The 21,254-nt window shown below is 50.3% G+C and overlaps 1 protein-coding gene across 3 annotated transcripts in view; it reads right to left on the bottom strand.

The window, feature by feature from the left end:
- TM9SF4 (transmembrane 9 superfamily member 4) overlaps positions 1-21,254 on the bottom strand; it is a 53,113-nt gene that overhangs the window by 4,376 nt on the left and 27,483 nt on the right. For all 3 annotated transcript variants that reach the window (XM_052650659.1, XM_052650660.1, XM_052650661.1), the window contains exons 4-17: positions 18,128-18,296; positions 17,899-18,028; positions 16,567-16,690; positions 15,168-15,286; positions 14,953-15,064; positions 13,650-13,720; positions 8,842-8,974; positions 8,161-8,242; positions 7,993-8,068; positions 5,138-5,221; positions 3,174-3,349; positions 2,639-2,702; positions 1,330-1,449; positions 488-577 (exon numbers count right to left, since the gene is read on the bottom strand). In XM_052650659.1, coding sequence (XP_052506619.1) covers positions 488-577; positions 1,330-1,449; positions 2,639-2,702; positions 3,174-3,349; positions 5,138-5,221; positions 7,993-8,068; positions 8,161-8,242; positions 8,842-8,974; positions 13,650-13,720; positions 14,953-15,064; positions 15,168-15,286; positions 16,567-16,690; positions 17,899-18,028; positions 18,128-18,296 — 1,550 coding nt within the window. The remainder of the gene's footprint in view (positions 1-487; positions 578-1,329; positions 1,450-2,638; positions 2,703-3,173; positions 3,350-5,137; positions 5,222-7,992; positions 8,069-8,160; positions 8,243-8,841; positions 8,975-13,649; positions 13,721-14,952; positions 15,065-15,167; positions 15,287-16,566; positions 16,691-17,898; positions 18,029-18,127; positions 18,297-21,254) is intronic.

Below are 21,254 nucleotides of genomic sequence, written 5' to 3'. Positions count from 1 at the left end.
TGGGGACAGTGAGCTCTGTGAGTACAGCTGAGCTCCTCGATCTGAGTGCTAAAGGCTACTGTAGCAGTTTCTGTTCTCATCTCCTTAACTCTTCTCATTTGCATTTATTCTTTCATGCTATCGTTCTTTTTCCCCGTCTTCGTTTCTTTTTCCTCCCTGTCTTCTTGAGCTGAACACTGTGTCACCTTACGCCCTCTTAAAGCACTGTGAGGTGATGCACTTCCTTTTAGCTCCGCTTTGGTTGTTGTCTCACAGGCTCTCCATACAACATTCTCACTGTCGTCTATCCTGAAGGCTTTTGTCACCCAAACATATTCTCTTTCCAAAAAGATTCTGTTCTATGAGCAGGAACAGTTCTAGAATGGCCTTGGTCCTCCCCAATCTTGGTAGAAAAGTAAGATTTAGACACTAGAGGTTTTTCCCCAGCACCCCCTCCCTACAGTCCTGCCCTGAAAGGGCAAAGGGGCTCCCTCATGCAGGGTGGTACCTTGTTAACAAAGTAAAAGATGGCATAGACCAGGACATAGAATGCAGATCCCCCGGAGACTAGGAAATTCCTCCACCACCAGCGGTAATCCTGAGAAGGAAACAGAGAAGGGTCACTGCTGTCTCCAGGCCGAATCTCTTCCCCAAGTTTCACAGCTGCCTGAGGAGCTTAAAGACCCTGTCTAAGGATGGTAGTATCTGGGGTCATGTGAAGGTTTTATGCCTTGACTGTGATGGTGGTTACACAACCACATGCATTTCTAAAAACTTACACAACTACAGACTAAACAGGGTGAACATTACTGTCAATAAATTACACCTCAATTTAAAAAATCAACAACAAAAGAACAGTATTAACATTAGCATTTCGTGAGCAAACGTTCACCACATGCCACGTCCTGTTCTAGGTGCTTATTGTGAATCAGCTCAGAGTTCATGAAGCAGCCCTCTGAGTTAGGTCTGGAAGGCACACAGAGGTTAAATGATTGCCAAGAGCTACGGGAGGAGCCAGGGTTTCAGCTCAGGCTGTCCCAGAGACCTGGCTTTGCTCACTCTGCCAAGAGCTAGTCCCCAGATGGAGGGCAGGTTACCCAAACGGCGCTAGCTATTGAAGAAATCCCTACTGGAGTGGACTCAGTACTCACAAGTACTGTCATGAGGTAATGGTGACCTCCACCCACAACGAGTCTACAGCTGAACAAGTGGAAGCTCGGCAAGGAGAAGTGACGCACTTGCCCAAGGCCTCAGAAGACATGGAACCACGTGGGAAACCCAGTTTCCCTGACCCATTTGATGCTGGCCCCAGCGCCCCCGACCCCCAAGTGCTGGCCACATTCCCCTCACCTCTGCACACAGCTGGAAGTACACCATGACAATGCTGATCTGTGAACAGGACACCACCAGGATGATGAAGACAAGGAACAGGAAGCCAAAAAGGTAATAGAACTGATTCTCCCAGATTGCCTGCGGATACATCAGAGCCAGCCTTCAGTGAGCCCGCCCCCTGCCCCTGCAGCCGTTGCCTGTGCTCGGGAACTCCCATCCCTCAGTCGGGACTGGCAGGAATGGAGAACCATCATGACACCACTGGGGCCTGTGGTCCTGGCTTGTGCCTGGCCTGGTCTCTCCTCTCTGGAGCAGAGGGTGAGCCAGGCTGTCCCTAGGGAGGGGCTGGGGCATGGCTGATCCTACCATGGGTGGGCCCTAACCTGAACTCAGCAGCTTGTGGAAAATAACAAATCCCACCCCAATCAAAATTACACAGCAGCCACCACTACCTGGGGTGGCTCACCACATGCCAGGCACAATGCTGCATGCTTTATGCACAACTCCGCATGTCAGCCTGTGAAAGGGTGGCCTTTTGCAGTGAAGGAGTCAAGGTTCACAGAGGTCAGTGACTGGCCTGGGGTCACACAAACAGAATAGAGGTGGCCCCCTTGGGCAGGCAGCCAACCCATCCCAGGCAGGGCTGGGTGGGCGAGGGGGTATCAGCTGGGCAAGCTGGGCCACTCCAGAGGTGCGGTTGCTTGTCCAGCACTGACTTAGGGCAAAGTCCTCTCTCTGTGCTGGACACCGAGCTGGGTCAGCTGGCCTTAGATGGCTCTGAAGAACCCTTCTGCCAGCTTTCATCTGGGCAGGCCTGAGAGAGGAGCAGTAATCATTAAAATAGCAGCTCTGAGTTAAGAAGCATTTCCTGAATGTCAAGCACTATGCCTTCTGCAGACATTATCATGTTCCAGCCTCATGATGATCCTGAGAATTAAGCATCATTTCCCACATTTTCCTAGCAGTTCTGAGTAACTGAGACAGGTAAAGACATGTGCAGACCCAGAAATCAAAACAGATGCAACAATGCTTAATAAAGGTGGTGACTAATGGCAATACTGCTAAGACAGCCAAAGCAGCTTCTAGAAATTTCACTGAGCCCCTCCCACATCAGACCCTGTACACATGGCACATCTCACTTAACTTTCCAAGCTGTCATGAGAGGCAGGACCGTTACTGTATTTTAGGGTGAAGAATGGGGGCTAAGAGAAGTTAAAATTTCTGTCTGAAATTTCACAGGCAGTAGGTGGCAGAGCACCGAGCAGAGGGGTGGGGACAAGGCTGGTGCGGGTGAAGGTGAGGGGTGGGAGCAGGCAGCAGTACTCACACTGAAGATGAAGAAAAGCTCGATGAACATGGCACCAAAGGGCAGGATCCCAGCCATTAGAATACTGCAGAGAACGGGAGGGTTAACACTGCTGGGAGACCTGGGCCACTGGAAGCTCCGGGCTCCCTCCTGAGCCAGGGAGAACGAGAGTGCTGACACTCGCGGTAGGTCTAGTGCTTCCAGATGCTTTTGTGTCACTACAGTCACTCAAGAGGCGTGCCTCATTCTCCCCGTTTAGAGATGGGGAGCTGCAGTGCAGAAGGGGCGTGGCCTGCCCGAGGTCCCAGGCAGTCGCAACCTGTCACCCTGCACCTTTCCACCCCACCCCTCACCCCCGGCCAACACCTAGTCTGGCTACAACTTGGTCCTCTCTATCTTGGAGTGAAGCTGAGCTCTTACGCAGTCTAGAGCCAGCCACAGTGCAGCCCCTGCCAGGAAGGGTACCCTCGTCCACGCTTTCCCAAGGAGACGGCTCTGGGAAGTGTCGGCCTTGTGGACCCCAGAAGCCCCCGCCTGGCCCCTGCTGGAGACTCACCCCACGAATCGGTTCATGTACCACCGCTGCTCGGGGATCTGCCGGGGAATCTGGTTGGTGCGCACGGGGTTGTCATATGGCTGCTTACGGAAGCCGAAGTAGTAACCCAGGTAGACGAGAGGCAGGGAGATCCCAAACCACATACAGAGCAGGGCCACCATGGTGGGAAAGGGCACCTGTGGGCACAGCGCTGTGAGGCTCCACTGACACCCAGGCCAGGGCCGTGCAGTGGGGATGGGGACCGTTTGGGTCCCAGGGCAGGAAGGGCTCAGCAGGACACCACGAGGGGGAAGCTTCTACAGACACACCCCACACAGGGCTCCTGGCCAGACCACCCTGGGGTGGACCCTAGCCCTGGGAAAAGTGGAGGGCAGATGGAGGGCCAGCTGAGCCACAAAGTGAAGAAGGAACCACGGCATCCCAGAGGAGCTTGTCACCAGGGAGGATGTGGGGAGAGAACAAGGGAGGGCCTGAGAACCGGAAGGGGAGATGAAGGGCCAGAATAAAGGGAAATTACATGTGCTATGTTAAGTGGAAAAAAAAACAGAAGTACACAAATAGTGTGTTTCCAATTTTGTTCAATGAAAACACCACACTATACCACTAAGCGAAAAGCTGGATATCAAACTTTATGTACAGGACTCCATTTTAATGAAAATACCCCAATACTTAAATATGCATATACGCCCAGAGATGCCTATGACAAAAAGTTAACAGCACTTCCTCAGATGGGGTAGGGGGCATTGCAATTGATTTTTCATTTTCTTCTTTAATCCCCATTTGCAGTCTTACATTTTTCATGCAAAATGAAAGAAATAAATTAATATCTGAAAAGTATTTAGAACTTATTCCAAAGTAAGCACTATATGTTTGCTATTATTTTATAATTTTACAATTACATTATTCCATTTTAAATACATCTAAAAAGAGGTTGAGATGAGACAGAGGATGAGATGGTTGGATGGCATCACTGACTCAATGGACATGAGTTTGAGCAAACTCTGGGAGATAGTGGAAAACAGGGAAGCCTGGCATGCTGCAGTTTACGGGGTCACAGAGAGTCAGACGTGACTTAGCGACTGAACAACAAAAAGAGGTTAGAAGACTGCAAAAATAGGAAATTCCCTGGCTAGGACTCTGCGCTTCCACTGCAGAGGGCATAGGTTTGATCCCTGGTTAGAGAACTAAGATCCTGCAAGCCACACAGTGCAATAAAAAAAAAAAAAAAAAAAAGACTGTAAAAGTATCGTAAAGATCTACATTAACTTTTCTGTACTTTCCAAAATTTCTACAATGAGTGTTGATGGCGAGCAGCTGGTAATTGGGAGGAAAATATTGAGAGAGAGAAGGGAGACAGGTATAAAAAAGAGGAAGTGAGAGGAAGAACAGGACCTGGTCTTTCCTGAGGGCAGCTCCCTGGACCGCTGGGAAGAACCCAATACTCCACAGCCTGGACTGTGGGCCCCACCCAAGGCCCTTCAATGGGTACCTCAGTGAGAGGGAAGCAGTTCCCTCCACTGAGGCTGGGATGGCAAATGCCTACCCCACCTCTCCTGTAGCTCATCAATTAATAAGACCATCTCCCCATCTCCAACTGAGTCTGCAGTCCTCATATGGGGGCTGGCAGGGACATGATGAGGAGAGCCTTGTTTTGGGATCCTGACCTCACCAAGTCACACCAGGCAGCTTTCCCTTGGTTGAGACAAGGGAAATTCCCCAGTTGGCCCCTGGACTGCGGAAAGCTCCTTTTAGAGAAGTGAGCTTTAGGCAGCTGTCTGAAAAGAGTCCATGGGAGGGTCAGGGCAGATGGATGCACAGGGCTGGGGAAACCCTGGCCAGCCCTCAGCCCCCAGGGCTGGGAACAGACCTCTGGGGACTCAGAAAAGGGAAGGAAATAGCAGGAAGTCACCTGCGGGTATGGGTCTGAGCACAGCTGGCCCTCCCTGGCTGGGGAGGGCACTTACCGCTCCTGACGAGTGCTTTCCCCAGATGAAGCAATTCAATATGAAGCAGATGCCAAAAACCACGCCAGGATACAGTGTTGCTGTCTGGAATCGAGAGACACCAGGCTGGGGAGCTGCGTCTAGGGGGGCTCTCAACTGCTCCCTAGTTGGGGCACCCAGACTAGAGGTTCCCAAGCCCTCCTGTCCTGGAGGACTCAGCACCAAGATAATCCCTTCCAGAAAGCACTCCCTGACCTCTAGACTACGCGGGCCTCCTGCTCTGTCCTTTTAGATCCCTGGACTGCTCCTCCCTTGCCCTCATTCAAGTTCGTGGTCTCATGCTGTTGCGACCCTCACAGACGTGAGGTCTTGGGAGGACCGTGTCCTGCTTAGCGATGTGCTCCCAGCACTCAGAGCACAGTGTGCTCAGTAAGCATTTGTTGAATACGAATGACCAGATAAAGCTTTCACTAAACACGGTGGTCTGCACCTCAACCCAAACCGTCTAAAGTGGTGGGGCAGCTTTAACTGTCTTAAGGGTGGCAGGTGCTGGCCTCCAAGTGCATGATCTCACCTAACCCTCACTACAGGCCTAGATGGGAAGTGCCACCACCATCTCTTTTTAAGAAGAGGACACTGAGGCCCAGCGATGTTAGATAACCCCCATGCCAACTTCACACAGTCAGCTAAGGGTGCAGCAGAGGTTCAGACTGTCAGCTGTCTGACTGCAGAGGTCCCACTTCTGACACCCTGTGGGGCAGTCTATCCCGTTGGGATCTCCGGGGCTGGGGCTCAGGCCCAGTGGACCAAAGCTCTAGACTCACAGCTGAGCCTCCTTCACTACTGTGGCTGTCCAAGCACCCAAGAGAGGCGCCCGCCACGATGCCCGAGGCACCCTGCAATCTGGCGCTCAGCCTCATGGCCAGTTTTATTTGTCTCTGGCCCGTAGCCTCCCACACTCACTGACGGGCCCCTGCCCCTCCACGTCTCTGACTCTGGCCCTTTATCGAAGGCACAGTTAATAGCATCTCAGGTGTCCGCTTCCTGAGCGTCAGTGCTGCACTGGTGACCTGCCATGCGCGTCTCCTTGCATCCACACAACAACCTGGAGACACCAGCCCCCCGTGGACAGATGAGGAAACCAAGGCTCAGAGAGCTGGCCAAGGTTACCAACCAAGGAGAGAACTGGGCCAGGACTGGGATCCAGGAGATTCCAGAACTTGAGGCTGCCCTGCTGGCTGCTTCCATCCAGTGGAAACTCTCCTCTCCAAGGCCCAGCTCAAATGTCACTTCCTCCTTCCTGTCTGTCCTGGCTTATTCTGCTGTGTAGCAGGGAATTCCTTGTCTGTCCTCCTGGCTGAAATTTATGGACTGGCCACTGTGCTAGATATGAGGAAGAACAGGGAAAAAGTTCAGATCCACAAATGGAGACCACCACATGTGGCACTCATAGGCACAAGGCTTTGCGCCAGCCCCTCTGGGGTGCCAAGGAGGACACTGAGGTCAGAATCGGGGGAGGAGGAGGGAGCTAAGACTTAACCACCCACACAGGTGCCAGAGGAGAGGCATGGTCGTACACCTGCATGACTGCTGCAGAGGCCCGCCTGGGAAGGGATGCAGAGCTCCACATCAGAGACGGGTCACAAGCTTGCAGAGAAACTGGGGAGGTCTAGCATAGCCAAGGTCCGTGAGAAAGGCAAAGACGCCTGAATGTGGCCAAGAGTCCTGGGGATGGAGGTGGGAAGGAATTCATGCACTAGTTGGCAGGAGAACCATCCACACTTGGTGGATGAGGGGAGGCGGGGGGTCATAGGATAGGAGGAGGAAAGGGAGCCACCCTGGTGTCTGCCTTGGGGCCTGGGTGGGTGCTAGCAGACAGGGTTTGTGCTGGGACCCACCCAGGGAGACCTGGAGGCTATCTGGCGGGAGACTTCATCAGGGAAGTCTCACCAGGGGAGAAGAGGGCTGGGTTTTACAGTTCTGAAGACCCCTGGCTCTCAGTACACAGCGGCCCACGGAAAACATCCGATGCATCGAGCATTCATAGTAGCCCGAGAAAAACACATGATGCATGACGAACTCAGGAAAGTTTTTTGATCTTTCCAGAACAACTGAAGGCTCTTCCATACTGAGGGCTTACTAAGTGCCAAGGTATTAGCCAGAGTTGGACTAGCCTGAGTTCCCCTGAGTTTTTGAAAGTTGTGAGAATGGTTTCAGAAGGCTGGGTCTAGAGGCTTTTCCCAGTTTGGCACCAGGGGTTTCCCTGGTCCTCTAAGGGCTCACTTGCTCTAGGAGAAGGGGCTTAGGACTCCTAGGTGTCCTCCTATCTCCCGGGTGTTCTCCTCTTTTCTGCTGCCAAGAATTCTCCTCACCACCAGGACAGCGATTGTCAGGAGCTGACCTTACTCCAGAGGAACGGCGGCACCAAGTCTGGCAAGCAAGCTGACGGTGACGTGGGGCCCGGCCTCTCCCGCCTGTGGCAGGTAATTCTCTCTTTACTCTGCTGGGCAAGGTGTTCTCCCAGCAGCCCTGCTGATCAGGTTTTGACCTTAAACTTTTGACACCTGGGCTTGGTGCCTAACTCCTATTATTCTGAATCCCCTATTTCTATTTGTTCTTGAGCCATGGGACAACGCAGGCTAAAAGTCACCTTATTTCAATTCCCTCTTTTCATCGATGTGGCAACTAAGGCCTTCAGAGGCAAGCACCCATGGGTGAAGTGAGAGCCCAGGGCTCCTCCTTGGGTGCACCCCTCCCATCCCTCATGCTGCTGCCCAGCCTCTGGCCTTGAACACCCCCCAGGACTGCTCCCAAGGAGCCGAGGAGGAAGCGCCTCAGCTCCCCACCAGCACACGGAGGTGGTTTGGGACACTTACACAGAAGGCCCCTTTCTTCCACCGATGGCCCTTCAGAGTGCGGTACAGACGGCCAGCTGAAAATCCACCAAACACCCTGTGGGAAATGGCAGGGGTCCACACCAAGGAGACCTGTTAGCTGAAGCGGAGGCCACCTGAGTCAGCCCCGAGCCCCCCAGACACACCTACCCCATGAACATGAAGAGGAAGCAGGCTGTGGTCATGAGTGCTCCCCGGCTGGAGGGTGACAGCATCCCGAGCATGGCCACAACTGAGGAGGGGGTGGGAGAGAGGGAACGTCAGGGCCTCTAGCCCGAGGACCCTGTCCCGCTGGCTGACAGGGCCCCGGCGCGGGGGAGGCTGGACGAGGCTCCCTTCTCCTTCCGCCCTCCTCTCTACAGGAGAAGACTGGGTCTTAGCTGGGGTTCAGAGGGGTGCAGCAGTTATCATACATCAGCAAAAAAAGAAAAGTAGGCAGACGGACTTCAGCACTGCCTATAGCCACTATATAATCATTTTGCGGGGTGTTTTCTGGGAAAAGAGACCTGATTCCAGTCTAATCCTGGCATGGAAAGGCGTAGGTCATATAATGCCTAGCTGCAAAAGGAAGCCAACCTCCCCGTGCTGATCTGTGGCTTCACTGGCAGGGTGGCTGTGCGGGGGCCTATGGATGGTGCTGGCAAGATCTGAGGAGCAAAGCACTGGGAACTGTGGCTGAGAGGAGCAGCCCTTCTGCTGGGACAGATGCTTCTGTCTGGCCCAGAGATGCTGACAAGTCCCTCTGCCCCAGGAAGGGAAGCCCACTCCTCTCTCGGACTCAGGCCTGTGCTGTTCCCCCCGCCCGACCCCAGCCCGGCAAGGCCCACTCACAGATGACGATGAGGATCATACAGAAGAGCTGAATGCCCGAGCCCAGCAGGGAGCTGAGGATCATGGGGTACTGGGGGGGCCTGAAGACGTCACCGTGCACCAGCTTCCAGCCAGACTCTTCCATGGTGTCTTCCTGCAGCAAAGGGCCAGAGAGTGAGGCTCTTCCTGGGCTCCAAGGAGGCAGCTCCTGCAGGGACCACCCCTAGGACCCACATCCTCTGATCAGGGTTGAGGGTGCCTCAGATGTGTCAACCAGCTCCACTCTTACACAGGCGTGTGAGTGAGAAGTACTTCTCAGAGAACTGTCACATGGGGAAAGGAGGCCACTAACATGAGCAGACAGCCGTATGAAAGGAAAATTTCCTCCCCACATGCCACAAACCTACTGCATGAAAAAATAATGTAAACCAACACACTAAAACGCTGTGATAGTTTTTGAGTGGTATATTTACAAGTTGTTTTTTTTTTTTACTGATTATAAAAATGATATAAACACATCTTATTTTACTGCGCTTCATTTTACAGCACTTCACAGATACTGTAATTTTTACAAATTGAAGGTCTGTAGCAACTTGCATCAAGCAAGTCTACCGGCACTATTTTTCCAAAAGCATTTCCTCACTTCATGTCTCTGCATCACACTTTAGTAATTCTTGCAATATTTCAAAACTTTTCATTATTATTATATTTGCTATAGTGATCTATTCTCAATAATCTTTTTTTTCCTAATTATTAGTTAGCTGCACCAAGTCTTAGCTGTGGCACACAGGTTGCAGCACACAGGATCTTTAGTTGCAGCATGTGGGATCTAGTTCCCTGACGAGGGATGGAACCTGGGCTCCCTGCATTGGGAGCATGGAGTCCCAGCCACTAGACCACTGAGGATCAGTGATCTTTGATATTACTACTGCAATGGTTTGAGGCTGCCATAAACTGTACCCATAAAGATGGCAAACAAACAATAAACGTATGGTCTGAATGCTCCATCAACGAGCTGCTCCATCTCTCTCCCTCTTCTTCAGCTTCCCTATTCCCCAAGGCATAATATTGACATTAGGCCAAGTAATAATCCTACAATGGCCTCTAAATGTGTAAGTAAGAGGAAGCGTTACATGTCTCTCACTTTAAATCAAAAGCTAGAAATGATTAAGCTTAGAGAGGAAAGTCTGTCAAAGGCTCAGACAGGCCAAAAACTAGACCTCTTGCACAAAATATTCAGCCAAGTTGTGAAAGCAAAAGAAAAGTTCTTCAAGGAAATTAAAAGTGCAGCTCTGGCAAATATAGGAATAAGAAAGCAAAGCAGTCTTATAGCTGTTATGGAGAAAGTCTGAGTGGTCTGGAGAGATCAACCCAGCCATGAGATCCCATTAAGCCAAAGCCTCACCCAGAGCAAGGCCCAACCCTCTTTAATTGTGTGAAGGCTGAGACAGGTGACGAAGCTGCAGAAGAAAAGTCTGAAGTTAGCAGAGGTTGGTTCATGAGGTTTAAGGAGAGAAGCCCATCTCTATAACATAAAAGTGCAAAGTGAAGCAGCAAGTGATGATGGAGAAGCTGCAGCAAGTTATCCAGAAGATCTAGCTACATTAACAGTGGCTACACTGAACAGACTTTCAATATAGACAAAACAGCCTCTGACTGGAAGAAGATGCCACCTCTGACTTTCATAGCTAGAGAGGAGAAGTCAAGCCTGGCTTCAAAGGACAGCCTGACTCTCTGTTACAGGTTCATGTAGCTGGTGACTTTAAGTTGAAGCCAGTGCTCATTTACCATTCTGAAAATCCTGAGGCCTTGAAGAATTACGTTAAATCCACTCTGCCTGGATGACAGCACGTCTATTTACAACGTGGTTTACTGAATACTTTAAGCCCACTGTTGAGACCTACTGCTCAGAAAAAAAAAAAAAAGACTCCTTTCAAAGTATTACTGCTCATTGACAAAGTACTTGATCACCCAGGAGCTCTGCTGGAGATGTACAATGAGATTCATGTTATCTTCATGCCCGCTAACACCCATCCTGCAGCCCATGGGTCAAGGCATTGTTTTGACTTTGCAGTCTTATTTAAGAAACATATTTCATTAGGCTAATGCTGCTATATGACAGTGTGATTCCTCTGATGGATCTGGGCAAAGTAAACTGCAAACCTTCTGGAAAGGATTCACCATTCTAATGCTGTTGGTTTTTTGTTTTTGTTTTGCTAAACTGCACCGTGTGGAATCTTAGTCCCCCAACAAGAGATTGAACCTGCGCACCCTGCACTGGAAGCAGGGAGTCTTAACCCCTGGACCACCAGGGAAGTCCCAGGATTCATCATTCTAGATGCCATTAAGTGATTCACAGGAAGAGGTCAAAATATGAACATTAACAGAAGTATTGATGAAGTTGATTCCAAGCTTCATGGATGAACTGTGAGGTCTGCAAGGTTTCAGAAGTGACTGCAGATGCAGTGGAAGCAACAAGAGAACTAGAATTACGAGTGGAGCCTGAAGACTGGACTGAACTGCTGCCATCTCACCTGTTAGATAAAATTCTAACAGGTACGGGGCTCTTTCTTATAGAGGAGCAAAGAAAATGATTTCCTGAGATGGAATCAACTCCTGGTGAAGATGCTGTGAGAATTTAGCAAATTTCACTGCTGTCTTATTTTAAGAAATTGCCACAACCACCCCAAGCTTCAGCAGCCAACACTCTGATCAGTCAGTAGCCATTAACATTGAGGCCAGATAAAGATAATGACCAGATAAAGGCTCAGATGTTGGTTAGCATTTTTTAGCCCTAAAGTATTTCTAAATTAAGGTACTTCTTTAGACATACTGCTACTGCACACTTAATAGACAACAGTATAGTATAAACATAACTTTCATATGCACTGGGAAACCAAAAATTTGTCTCACTTGCTTTACTGTAATAATCACTTTATTGTGATGGCCTAGGACTGAGTCCACAATATCTCTGCGTATGTCTGTATGTACTCTTACATGTGTAATAAAGTTAAAAAAAATTCTTTAGTATGATACTCAAATGAACAAAAAGTAGTAAATGTGTATCACAGACAATTTTTAAAAAATCCAGAAAGATTGAACAAAAAATATAAAACTCATAAACACTTAAGGATTAAAAACTAAAACCAGAAAAATACAAAAATGATTTATATACTTAATAATACTGTGTTTTGATCTATTTCCTTAGCCCTTTAGATATATACATGTGTGTATGTGTATACAGCTTTTTAACAGTAAAACTGGGATCGTACTGTACTTACTTGGTTACTTTCAGCTGAGGGATGGTTGTGAGCATTACCTCATGTCAGTGCGCACTCTCTACAATTACTATTTAATAGCTGTACAATTTTTCATTGTGCAGCTATATTATACTATAACCAAGTTATTATTATGGGATATCAGTCTACATTCAGTTTATTTAAATTATGAACAAGTCTGCTATAAATATTTCCAGATCAAATTTTTGTGGTTTTGATGCTCAGGGAACTAAGATCCTACATGCCGTCTGGTGAGGCCAAAAATTTAAAAAAAAAAAAAAAAAAAGTTAACTTTTTGACAGTTTATGAAACTTACTGTCAATTAACTACTTTTCATAAAATTACCAGTTTACACTTGTATAGGTGGCATGAAAGGTGCTTATTTCACATTAACCTTGCCAACAATTAATACTATATATACAGAGCTGTGCTAATTTGAAGGTCCAGAACTGTCTTCTGATGATTGAAACTGCATGTGGGGGGCTTGATGTTGTGGTTTAGTTGCTAAATTGTGTCCAACTCTTTTGAAACCCCATGGACTGTAGCCTGCCAGGTTCCTCTAGCCATGGGATTTCCCAAGCAAGAATACTGGAATGCATTGCCGTTTCCTTCTACAGGGGCTCTTCCTGACCCAGGGATTGATCCTGCGTCTCCTGCCCTGGGAGGTGGATTCTTTACCACTGAGCCACCAGAGAAGCCCATGTTGGGGACTTATGCCTAAGATAAAAACACTTTTTCACATGTTTCTTAGCCATGTATCCTTGTCTGTATTTTTTTGTTCATCAGCACCTTAGAGAATTTTAGTGTTTTTTAATACCAGTTCTTTTAACCATCATCTTCCTTTTTAAAAGCATTTATTTTTAATTGGAGGATAATTACTTCACAATATTGTATAACTATCATCTTCTAAAATATTTGTTGCATATATTGTTTGCCATTTTACTTTTCTGTTTTGTTTATTTTGACATAAAGGATTATGTATGTCAAATCAATATCAATCAAATATCATATACTATTTGTATGTCATCAAATCAATCCAGTTTTCTTCCATCATGAAAGCTTGGAAATTAGAAAGCTGGGCTTCCCTGGTGGTCCAGTGGTTAAGAATTTGCCTGCCAATGCAGGAAACAAAGGTTCAATCCCTGGCCTGGGAACATGCCACATGCTGCAGCGCAACTAAGCCCGTGTGCCCTAGAGTCTGTGCTCTGCAAAAAAAGAAGCCACCACAATGAGAAGCCCTCACGCTGCAATGGAGAGCGGCCCTCGATCGCCACAACTAGTGAAAGTCTGTGTGGAGCAATGAAGACCCAGCACAGACAAACACAAACATAAAATAAAATAAAAAAGCAAAATAAAATGAGAAAATCTATCCCAATCACTTCGAGTCATTAAACGTTTTGTTTTCCTTTTCAATACTTTCAAGGTTTGTGCTATGAATGATCACACAACCCTCCCCCACCCACCCCCAGTCCTGGTCTGGGAGGCCTGGAGCTCTGCTGCTAGACCACCCTCCCTCTGCAAGTCCATCCCTCCCCAGCCAAGACCTCGTACAATGTCATCCTCCTTATTATAGTTGGCGATGTCCTTCCGCAGGGTCCGAATGATAATCATGCTCAGGATGCCTGAAACAAATGGGGGGCGGGGGGCAGGGAGGAAGAGAAGCCGTCAGCACTGCCAGCTGAGTCTTCTGCGCTGCTGGTCCCCCCAGCATGTGTGGCTTTCTTCAGTGGGAACTGGCTATGCAGTGGCCTCAGGTCCTCTCCTAGGCAGGGCTCCAGCTCAGCGACCAGGGGCGGAGCAAACAGAAGGTCACCCCTCAAGTGTAGGGGGGAGGAATGAGCTGCTGGGATTGGTGGAGGCTGTCACAGGACACTGCTTCCACTCTAGGGAGAACAGCATCCCTGTTCCTCCAGTGGTTGGTCCTTCTAACTTCCCCAGGCTCACCTCTCTGGTCATTTATTGCTGTTGGTTATCAGGTCATGGCCCATCTCCCTCTCACCTGTGTGCCTATAACCCAGGCTACTCCTTTTGCCTTAACTCCTACTCACACTTCAAGACATCTCCTCTTGACACACCCCGAACAGTTCAGAGGCCCCCATCGGCACTGGCACGGGCTGTTTCTCTCTAGGCAGCGGTATAGCGGCTAAGACAACAGATTATCAGACCCTGAGCTAACTTACTGCTTTTAGGCTTGGCTGAAAGGAGGGGGGAGGCTTGTGAAGTGTTTATTTGCACCACAGCTGGTCCCAGGGTAAATGTTTAATGAAGACAACATTATCTTTACTTCCTCTCTGATACTGAAAAGATCAGTTATGTCCACTGCCCTCCCGCCCTCATGTCTTCTGGCTTCTCACCAAGTTTGTCCCACAGCAGGGATGTGTGACCCTAGCTAGAAGAGTCCTTCCCTGGGTCTCTGAATGCGGCTCCTTGTTCAGAGAGGTCTTCTCTAAGGCAGCTTTCACCCTCTCCTCACTTAGCACTACCTGGAACTCCATCACTCTGGGGCTTTTCTGTCTCTCTCCTACCACCTGAGCATAGACTGAGGGGAGAGGCTGGGTTAGTTTTGCTCAACACCATATCCAGCATGTGGCTGGGGCCCCAAAAGGGTGAGCAATGACGAACCCTCGTTGAATGAACCAGCGGAGGTGTGTGTGAGGAGAGGCGCGGTCTTCCCCAAGGAGCCCTCGAGAGTAGAGGCTGAGTCTTGTTCACCTCTGTGTACCTGGTGCCCCCACAGAGCCCTGATGTCTGTTTCTGACCCACACTGGGCTCCAAGAACACCCTAGAAGTCCCCTGTGAGCAATGTGACACCTCAGCCCCTTGTTCTCTCCACCCTCCAGCCCACAGCTCTCACCTGACAGGAAGAAGACCACCACGACGGAGTTAATGATGGAAAACCAGTGGATCTGCACGTCGCTCATGGTGAGGTAAGTGTCCCAGCGAGAGGCCCACTTGATGTCACTTTCCTGGCGGTGGGGAGGAAGTGCTTGAGAGCCAAGCCTCCTGCTTGACCTCTCCCGCCCAGCCGAGCCCTCCTCCCCTACAGCTGTGGAGGCAGCCCCTTCTCACCTCCCAGTGCACAGAGTACGTGAAGTACAGCTGATTCTCCTTGGTGGGGTCAATTTCTTGGGGCGAGGAGTTGGTACCCTCAGGCAGGGTGCATGAGCTCTTCTCGTCTGCTTTGAGGTCTGCGAGAGACAGAGACTCAGTCTGTTCCTGGGAGGGCAGGTGCCACTACCCAGGGACTGTTCTGGGGGCGTACACGGGGGAGGTGTGCTGCTGAGAAGAGGCTGGGAGAAGAGCTGGCAACGACAGCTTTAAAACTGTGCTCCCTGGAACCCTGACTTTTCAAAGAGCCTCAGGGGTTGCAGAGAGGTGCGTGCAGGGAGTGGGTGTGAGTCCCTGTTTAGTTAAACAGATTCTTCCTTCACTCGTAGCAAATATCTACCTGCTCGTTCAGTCGGTCCCATTCAGCATGCAGACCCCGCCAGCCCACTGTCTCACACGCTTCCTCGCTCATTCAGTCCCCAGATTCCCGGCACTCCAGCAATCAGTCCTCAGTCACTTTCCCCTTCACTTACTCATCCATTCATCCTGCCATCGTCCATTCATTCAGTAACAAACATACAACAAGCAGGCGCCTACTGCCTGCCTGGTACTGGGCTAAAAACAGTGAGAAAACAAGACAGGGTCTCTAACCTCGAAGAACCACGGGGGCAGCAGCTGCTGTCAAACACTCACACAGTAAACGTCAGGCTGCACCCACAACACTGACGGGAGGAGAGGCAGTCTGCGCCCCGAAAGCACAGGGTCTACATTTTACAAGAGACTTCTGAGTATTATTTTGTTTGTCTGAATACCAGGTTCCACACCTTAAAAAAAAAGTCCCAAAACCCACCACCACAGTGGACAGAAGACCAGGCCTACTAAGTGGAAGTGCGCTCTGTGGTGAGCAAGGGCTGCCAGGCGAGGTGAAGCTGGACTAGGTTCAGTCAGGCCCAGAGGGCTGGGCCTGGGCTCTCAAATTCCCACAGGACAGCTGACCCTGGGCCAACTTTAGTCTATACCACTCACTCACCCGCAGAAGCACAAACACTGAGACTGGCTGCCCAACAGCTCTGTCTGTACCTCTGCCCCTTGTTCTTGAGCTGGCTGGTTCTTATGATGGGCCCAGCCAAGCCCGATTGCTGTTTGGTCGTGGCCAAGTCGCCGAGCTCTCTGAGCCTCTGGTTCCCATCATAATCAGAACACACCTCCCTGGTGGCTGTGAGGGGGTCAACCGGCAGGTGCCAGGCCAGGGCTCAGCGTGTCAGCTCTCCCCTTGTCCCTGCTTTCTCTAATGGGAATGCAGCGACCCTAGCTTGGCTGGGCCCCTATCAGCCACGTCAGGAGTCAACGGCGCAGAGGCCCCGGGCGTGGGAGCCCAGGCCCGCCCAGCCCTGCCCCCTGGCCACACCTACCCACTCACCCTCCAGCCTGATGCTCTGGGGAATCACCTCGAAGCGGACGACGCGGTACGTGTGCTCCCGGTCCTCTTCCAGGTCCTCCCGGTGGTAGTAGAGGATGAACGAGAGGTGGTTGTGCAGGTAGATCTGAGCAGGGCAACACAGGCGACGAAGGAGCTGGAGCCAGGGAACCACCAGCAAACCCACACAGGCAGGCCGGCCAGGTATTCGGTCCCTTCCCGCATTTAACAGACCCAGCTGAACCAACCTTCCAAATACACTGCTCTCACAGCAGTCCGTTACTCATGAACCCTCCAGGGCTCAGTGGGGCTTACTAAAGTCCAGACCCCACAGGCTGGGATTCAAGGCCCTCTGTCCTGTAACCCTGACATACGTTCTCAGACAGGTTAGTTCACCTGTTCCCCTGGATCTCTCCCTGCCTCGTGAACGGTCCCCACCCTGAACTCCGTTCACAGCGTTCATTTCAACTAGAATGCCGTCCCGACTTCATGCAGCTCAAGCCTCTCTAGTTTTCAAGGCCCACCTACTCCGTGACAACCTGACTGCACGGACGCTCCCTCCGAACTCCTCTGGCACTGCCCATGGGACTGGAATTGGGACTTAAGCTCCAGGGCCTCTCACTGTCAGTTCTCGCCCCAGTCATGATAGAAGCCCTTGGAGGACAGTGACTGTGCCTCGAAAGAAATGTGCTTGTTCTTTGTTCCCTAAGTAATGTGTGTTCAGTCTAAAAAATGACGAATGTAAGAGAATCCCCACTACAATCAGCACCACTAGCGTATTTCTCAGTGGCTGTGCTGCAGAGTGCTTACACAGATTGTCTGATATACTCTGCACGACCCCCCAAAGGGCAGGTATGGCTATCACATAGATTTTATAGAAAAGGAACACAAAGCTTAGAGAGGTGAAAGAAGTAGGATTAGGGTCACTCATCAACTAGTAAGGCAGGATTCAAAACCCAGAGAACCTGTATGCTCTTGACCACCACTTAGCTCACTCTCTAACACACTGACGAAATTCCAGATTTTTTTTGGAGGTGGGGGTGGGGTGGGCAGAATTACTCTTATAATCCATATGATCATATAGTTACACAGAATCTGAGGTTTCAGGCACTGCACTTTCCACTTCCTCTGTAGCATCTGCTAGCGCCCTGCCCACCAGCACCCAAACTTCCGACAGACCACACCTGGGGGCACCAGCAGGAACTTGCCATGGCCATCCCTGTATTTTCTGTTCTAAGCCTAGAGCTGTAGGTTTCCCCCTGCTCTGTGGCCCCAAGTGCTCATGACTGAGGCGTGGCTCCCCAGCCCTCTCAGCACACTAGGGCATTCCAATACCTTGTTGACGTCTGTGAAGCCGAGCCGGTAGCCGTGTTCAAACTGCACATCTTTCTCCTTCTTCTTGTCGTCGCCATCGCGGTTGGAGTAGAGCTCCAGCCGGGTGGCCACGGGCAGGTTGTCCGCAATGCTGGAAACCCAAGGCCCCGCTCAGTCCCTCAGACTGCCACTCCCTCAGGGCCCTCCCCTCCGGGAACCCAAGGCTGGCGGGGAGCAGAGGACAACTCACAGGTGGACGTAGTAGTCCTCTGAGATCCGCTCAGCCACGAGCCGGCTCTGCTCCACGGTCAGGGTCACTGGCTTGTTGGACTGGCCGCACAGAACCTCACACTTTTTCTCACTGTTCATGAGAACCTGGAAAGGGGTGTTGACAATCCGGTCCCCTCTCAGCACCTCTCCTGCCATAAGAGAGACAGATGGAGCTCAGAGCTTCAGCCCCGAGGTTGCTGAGGTCAGCAGACCCACGGAGACGCAGGGCCCACCTGGAAGGCTTCCAGCAGTCCTGCAGCCTGGCACACTCAATGTGATACCCCGCCTGTTCAGGCCAAGCTTGCCCACCTGACCCCACCTGTTGCCCCCGCCTCCCTTTTGTGCTCTAGCACCTCTAGACTCTTCAGGGCACATCAAACATGCCCCGTCACTCCATGCCTCTGAGCTGCATTATCATTTCCTTTGCCAATCCCTGCCCCACATTCCTGGGAAACTTTCTCAACCTGCAGGCTCAGCTTTTATTCCACTCTCTGGAAGCCCTTCCTGACCTCCTTGAGGCTCAGCTCGTCTCTCTCCTTGGACTGCCCTCAGCACAGAGGGAGCATCGTACGATGGTGAAGCGAGGATTACTGAACCGTGGCTCTGCAGCTTACTAGCTCAGCAATCCTGGAAAGTAATTTAACCTCGAGGCTCAATTTCCTCATCTGCAAAATGGGAATAACAGTACCCATCTCACAGGATTACAGTGAGAAACACAGAGTAGGAAGGCAACAAATACTACTTCTGTCACCAGCATCACCTCTGCACCTTTTCATACGTCAGTGCTGTGATTCTGCACAATGTACTGATGGTCCAAGTTTCTGCCCTGCTACCTGATGATGAGCTCTTCAAGGGCACATGATTTATTTCCGTGTCTTCAGATCCTGGTTTAGGCAGGGAGGGAGGCAGTGTAAAATCCAGCACTGGAGATTTTTAGCCAAAACATCTTACTTAAGGAACTGGCACACCCTTGCACACCTATGACCTCAGAAAAATCTGTTGCCAGGTGTCCTGTGAGCAGGCACCAAGCAGTCAGGGACTAAACCCAACAGCACTTTCATGTGGAGCCATTCTGACAGTTCTACTGGGATGAGGAGGAACTGGGGCGAGCTGAAGGAGATGAACCGAAGCCCATAGGCTTTGCACTAACGCCTGAACCCACACCTGGTCTAACGGCCTGTCAGAGTGGACCTGCCTGATGTGGGACTCCTGGCCTAGTCATTTGTTTGTTTGCTCATTTGTTCCTTCCTAAACTGGGTATTGGTTATATGCTGGGCTCTGAAGACACAATGTTGTACAGACATATTCATGGAGCTTATGGTCTAGTAGGAACACACTGATTAAACAATCAGGACAATGAGAAGATATAGTATAATAAGAGGAACTTGCTCTAGATGTGGGAAGCAGGTCTAGGACAGTTTCTTGGAAACAGTAATGCTTGAAGTGAGCTCTAAAGGAAGAGAGGATTAAAGAGGCAAAAAGATAGGGAAAGACTAGTCTAGACAGAAGGAACAGTATGTGCAAAGGGTCCTTTCTCGGGGGAAGAGTTGGGGGAAGAGGAGATGACAGGGTAAACTTGAGAGGCCTGTATGGTTGCAGTGCAGACAGCAAGGGTGACCTGAGGTGAGTCAGAGACTGGCCAGAGCTGGACCTTAGGGGGCCTGTGGGCCACACAGAAGTTTGATCTTCATCCAGAGAGCAACAAAAATCAATAAAGGGTTTCTAATGGGGCAGCAGAAGCCATTATCTGATTCTGGTAACAGATCAGTCTGGCTATTTTGTCAAGAAAACATCAGAGATGCAAGGAACTGTCTGGGGTGATGGCAGGCACTGTGCAAGCGAACAGTGATGGTGGCTGCATTCCAGGGTGTGGGGAGGGTGGAAACAAGCACACGATCAGGAGCTACCAAGAGGTGAAATCTAGGGGGCTTGGTGCTGATTGATACAAAGGATGAGTGAGGAGGACGGGTGCATATCAGAAAGACTCTGAGGCTTCTACAACCAAGTTCTAGCTCAAGTCCCCAGGCTCCTTCCTCTACCACATGCCCTACCGCCCACTTGTCTTCAGTGAGGTCAACAGGGGACTCACTTGAGGAAGGGAAGAACATACAGAGAGAGGAACAGGGCTGCAGATCTAGTAAGACAGGTACCACGTCTTGATATTTAGAAATTAGATTTAAACCAAGAAGGAGGACACAGTGGTCTAGAACAGCTCATTTCTAATAGAGAAGTATTCCTTTTAACTTTTAAAGCTGGGAGCAGTCAGCAAGCCACACTAAACGAACAGCAGGCTAAGTGGCCACTCGAAGAGAGAATGCCACTGTCCTCTAACACATCCGCTGCAGATGCCCCCTCACAAACCCCCCACCATATGAATCTTTATCAGTAAACCGATCTGAGAATCAGGAGCACAACCCTCAGACAGCCCAAATGAACCTTTCTGGAAAAGGCAGTCTGGACAACAGAAAAGTGAAAGTCCAAGTGTTACTTGCTCAGTCTTGTCCAACTCTTTGTGACCCCATGGACTGTAGCCCACAAGTCTCCTCTGCCCCTGGAATTCTCCAAGCAAGAATACTGGAGTGGGTTGCCATGCCCTCCTCCAGGGGATCTTCCCAACCCAGGGATAGGACCCAGGTCTCCTACATTGCAGGCGGATTCTTTATCAGGTGAGCCGCCAACAGAAAGAACTGTTTTAGAGTTAAAAAACTTGGGTTAAGGGAACTTCCTGGTGGTCCAGTGGCTAAGACTCTGTGTTCCCCATGCAGGGGGCCCAGGTTCTATCCCTGCTCAGGGAACTAGATCCCAGATGGCTGCAATTCAAGATCCTGCACGCTGCAAGTAAGACCTGACGCAGCCAAATAAGTAAGTAAAAATAAATACTAAAAAGAGAAACAAAACAAACCTGGGTTAAAATCACCACCCCCTGACCATGAGTAACTTTTTCAAACCTCTGAAGCTGCTGTGCCCTCTACTCTGGCATGGAGGCCAGCGTACCCGGCTGTGCAGTCACAGTGGAAACCGAGTGAGACGGTACACAGACTGTGCTGCTTGAGGCTCTGGACCCTGAAGCCACAGTTCTTGGGCTCTGCCACCAACTCGGTGAGTAA

This window comes from Budorcas taxicolor, chromosome 13 (genome assembly GCF_023091745.1).
Source record: "Budorcas taxicolor isolate Tak-1 chromosome 13, Takin1.1, whole genome shotgun sequence".
In the NCBI taxonomy this organism is placed as follows: Eukaryota; Metazoa; Chordata; class Mammalia; order Artiodactyla; family Bovidae; genus Budorcas; species Budorcas taxicolor.
This window is presented reverse-complemented; position numbering and strand designations above follow the sequence as displayed.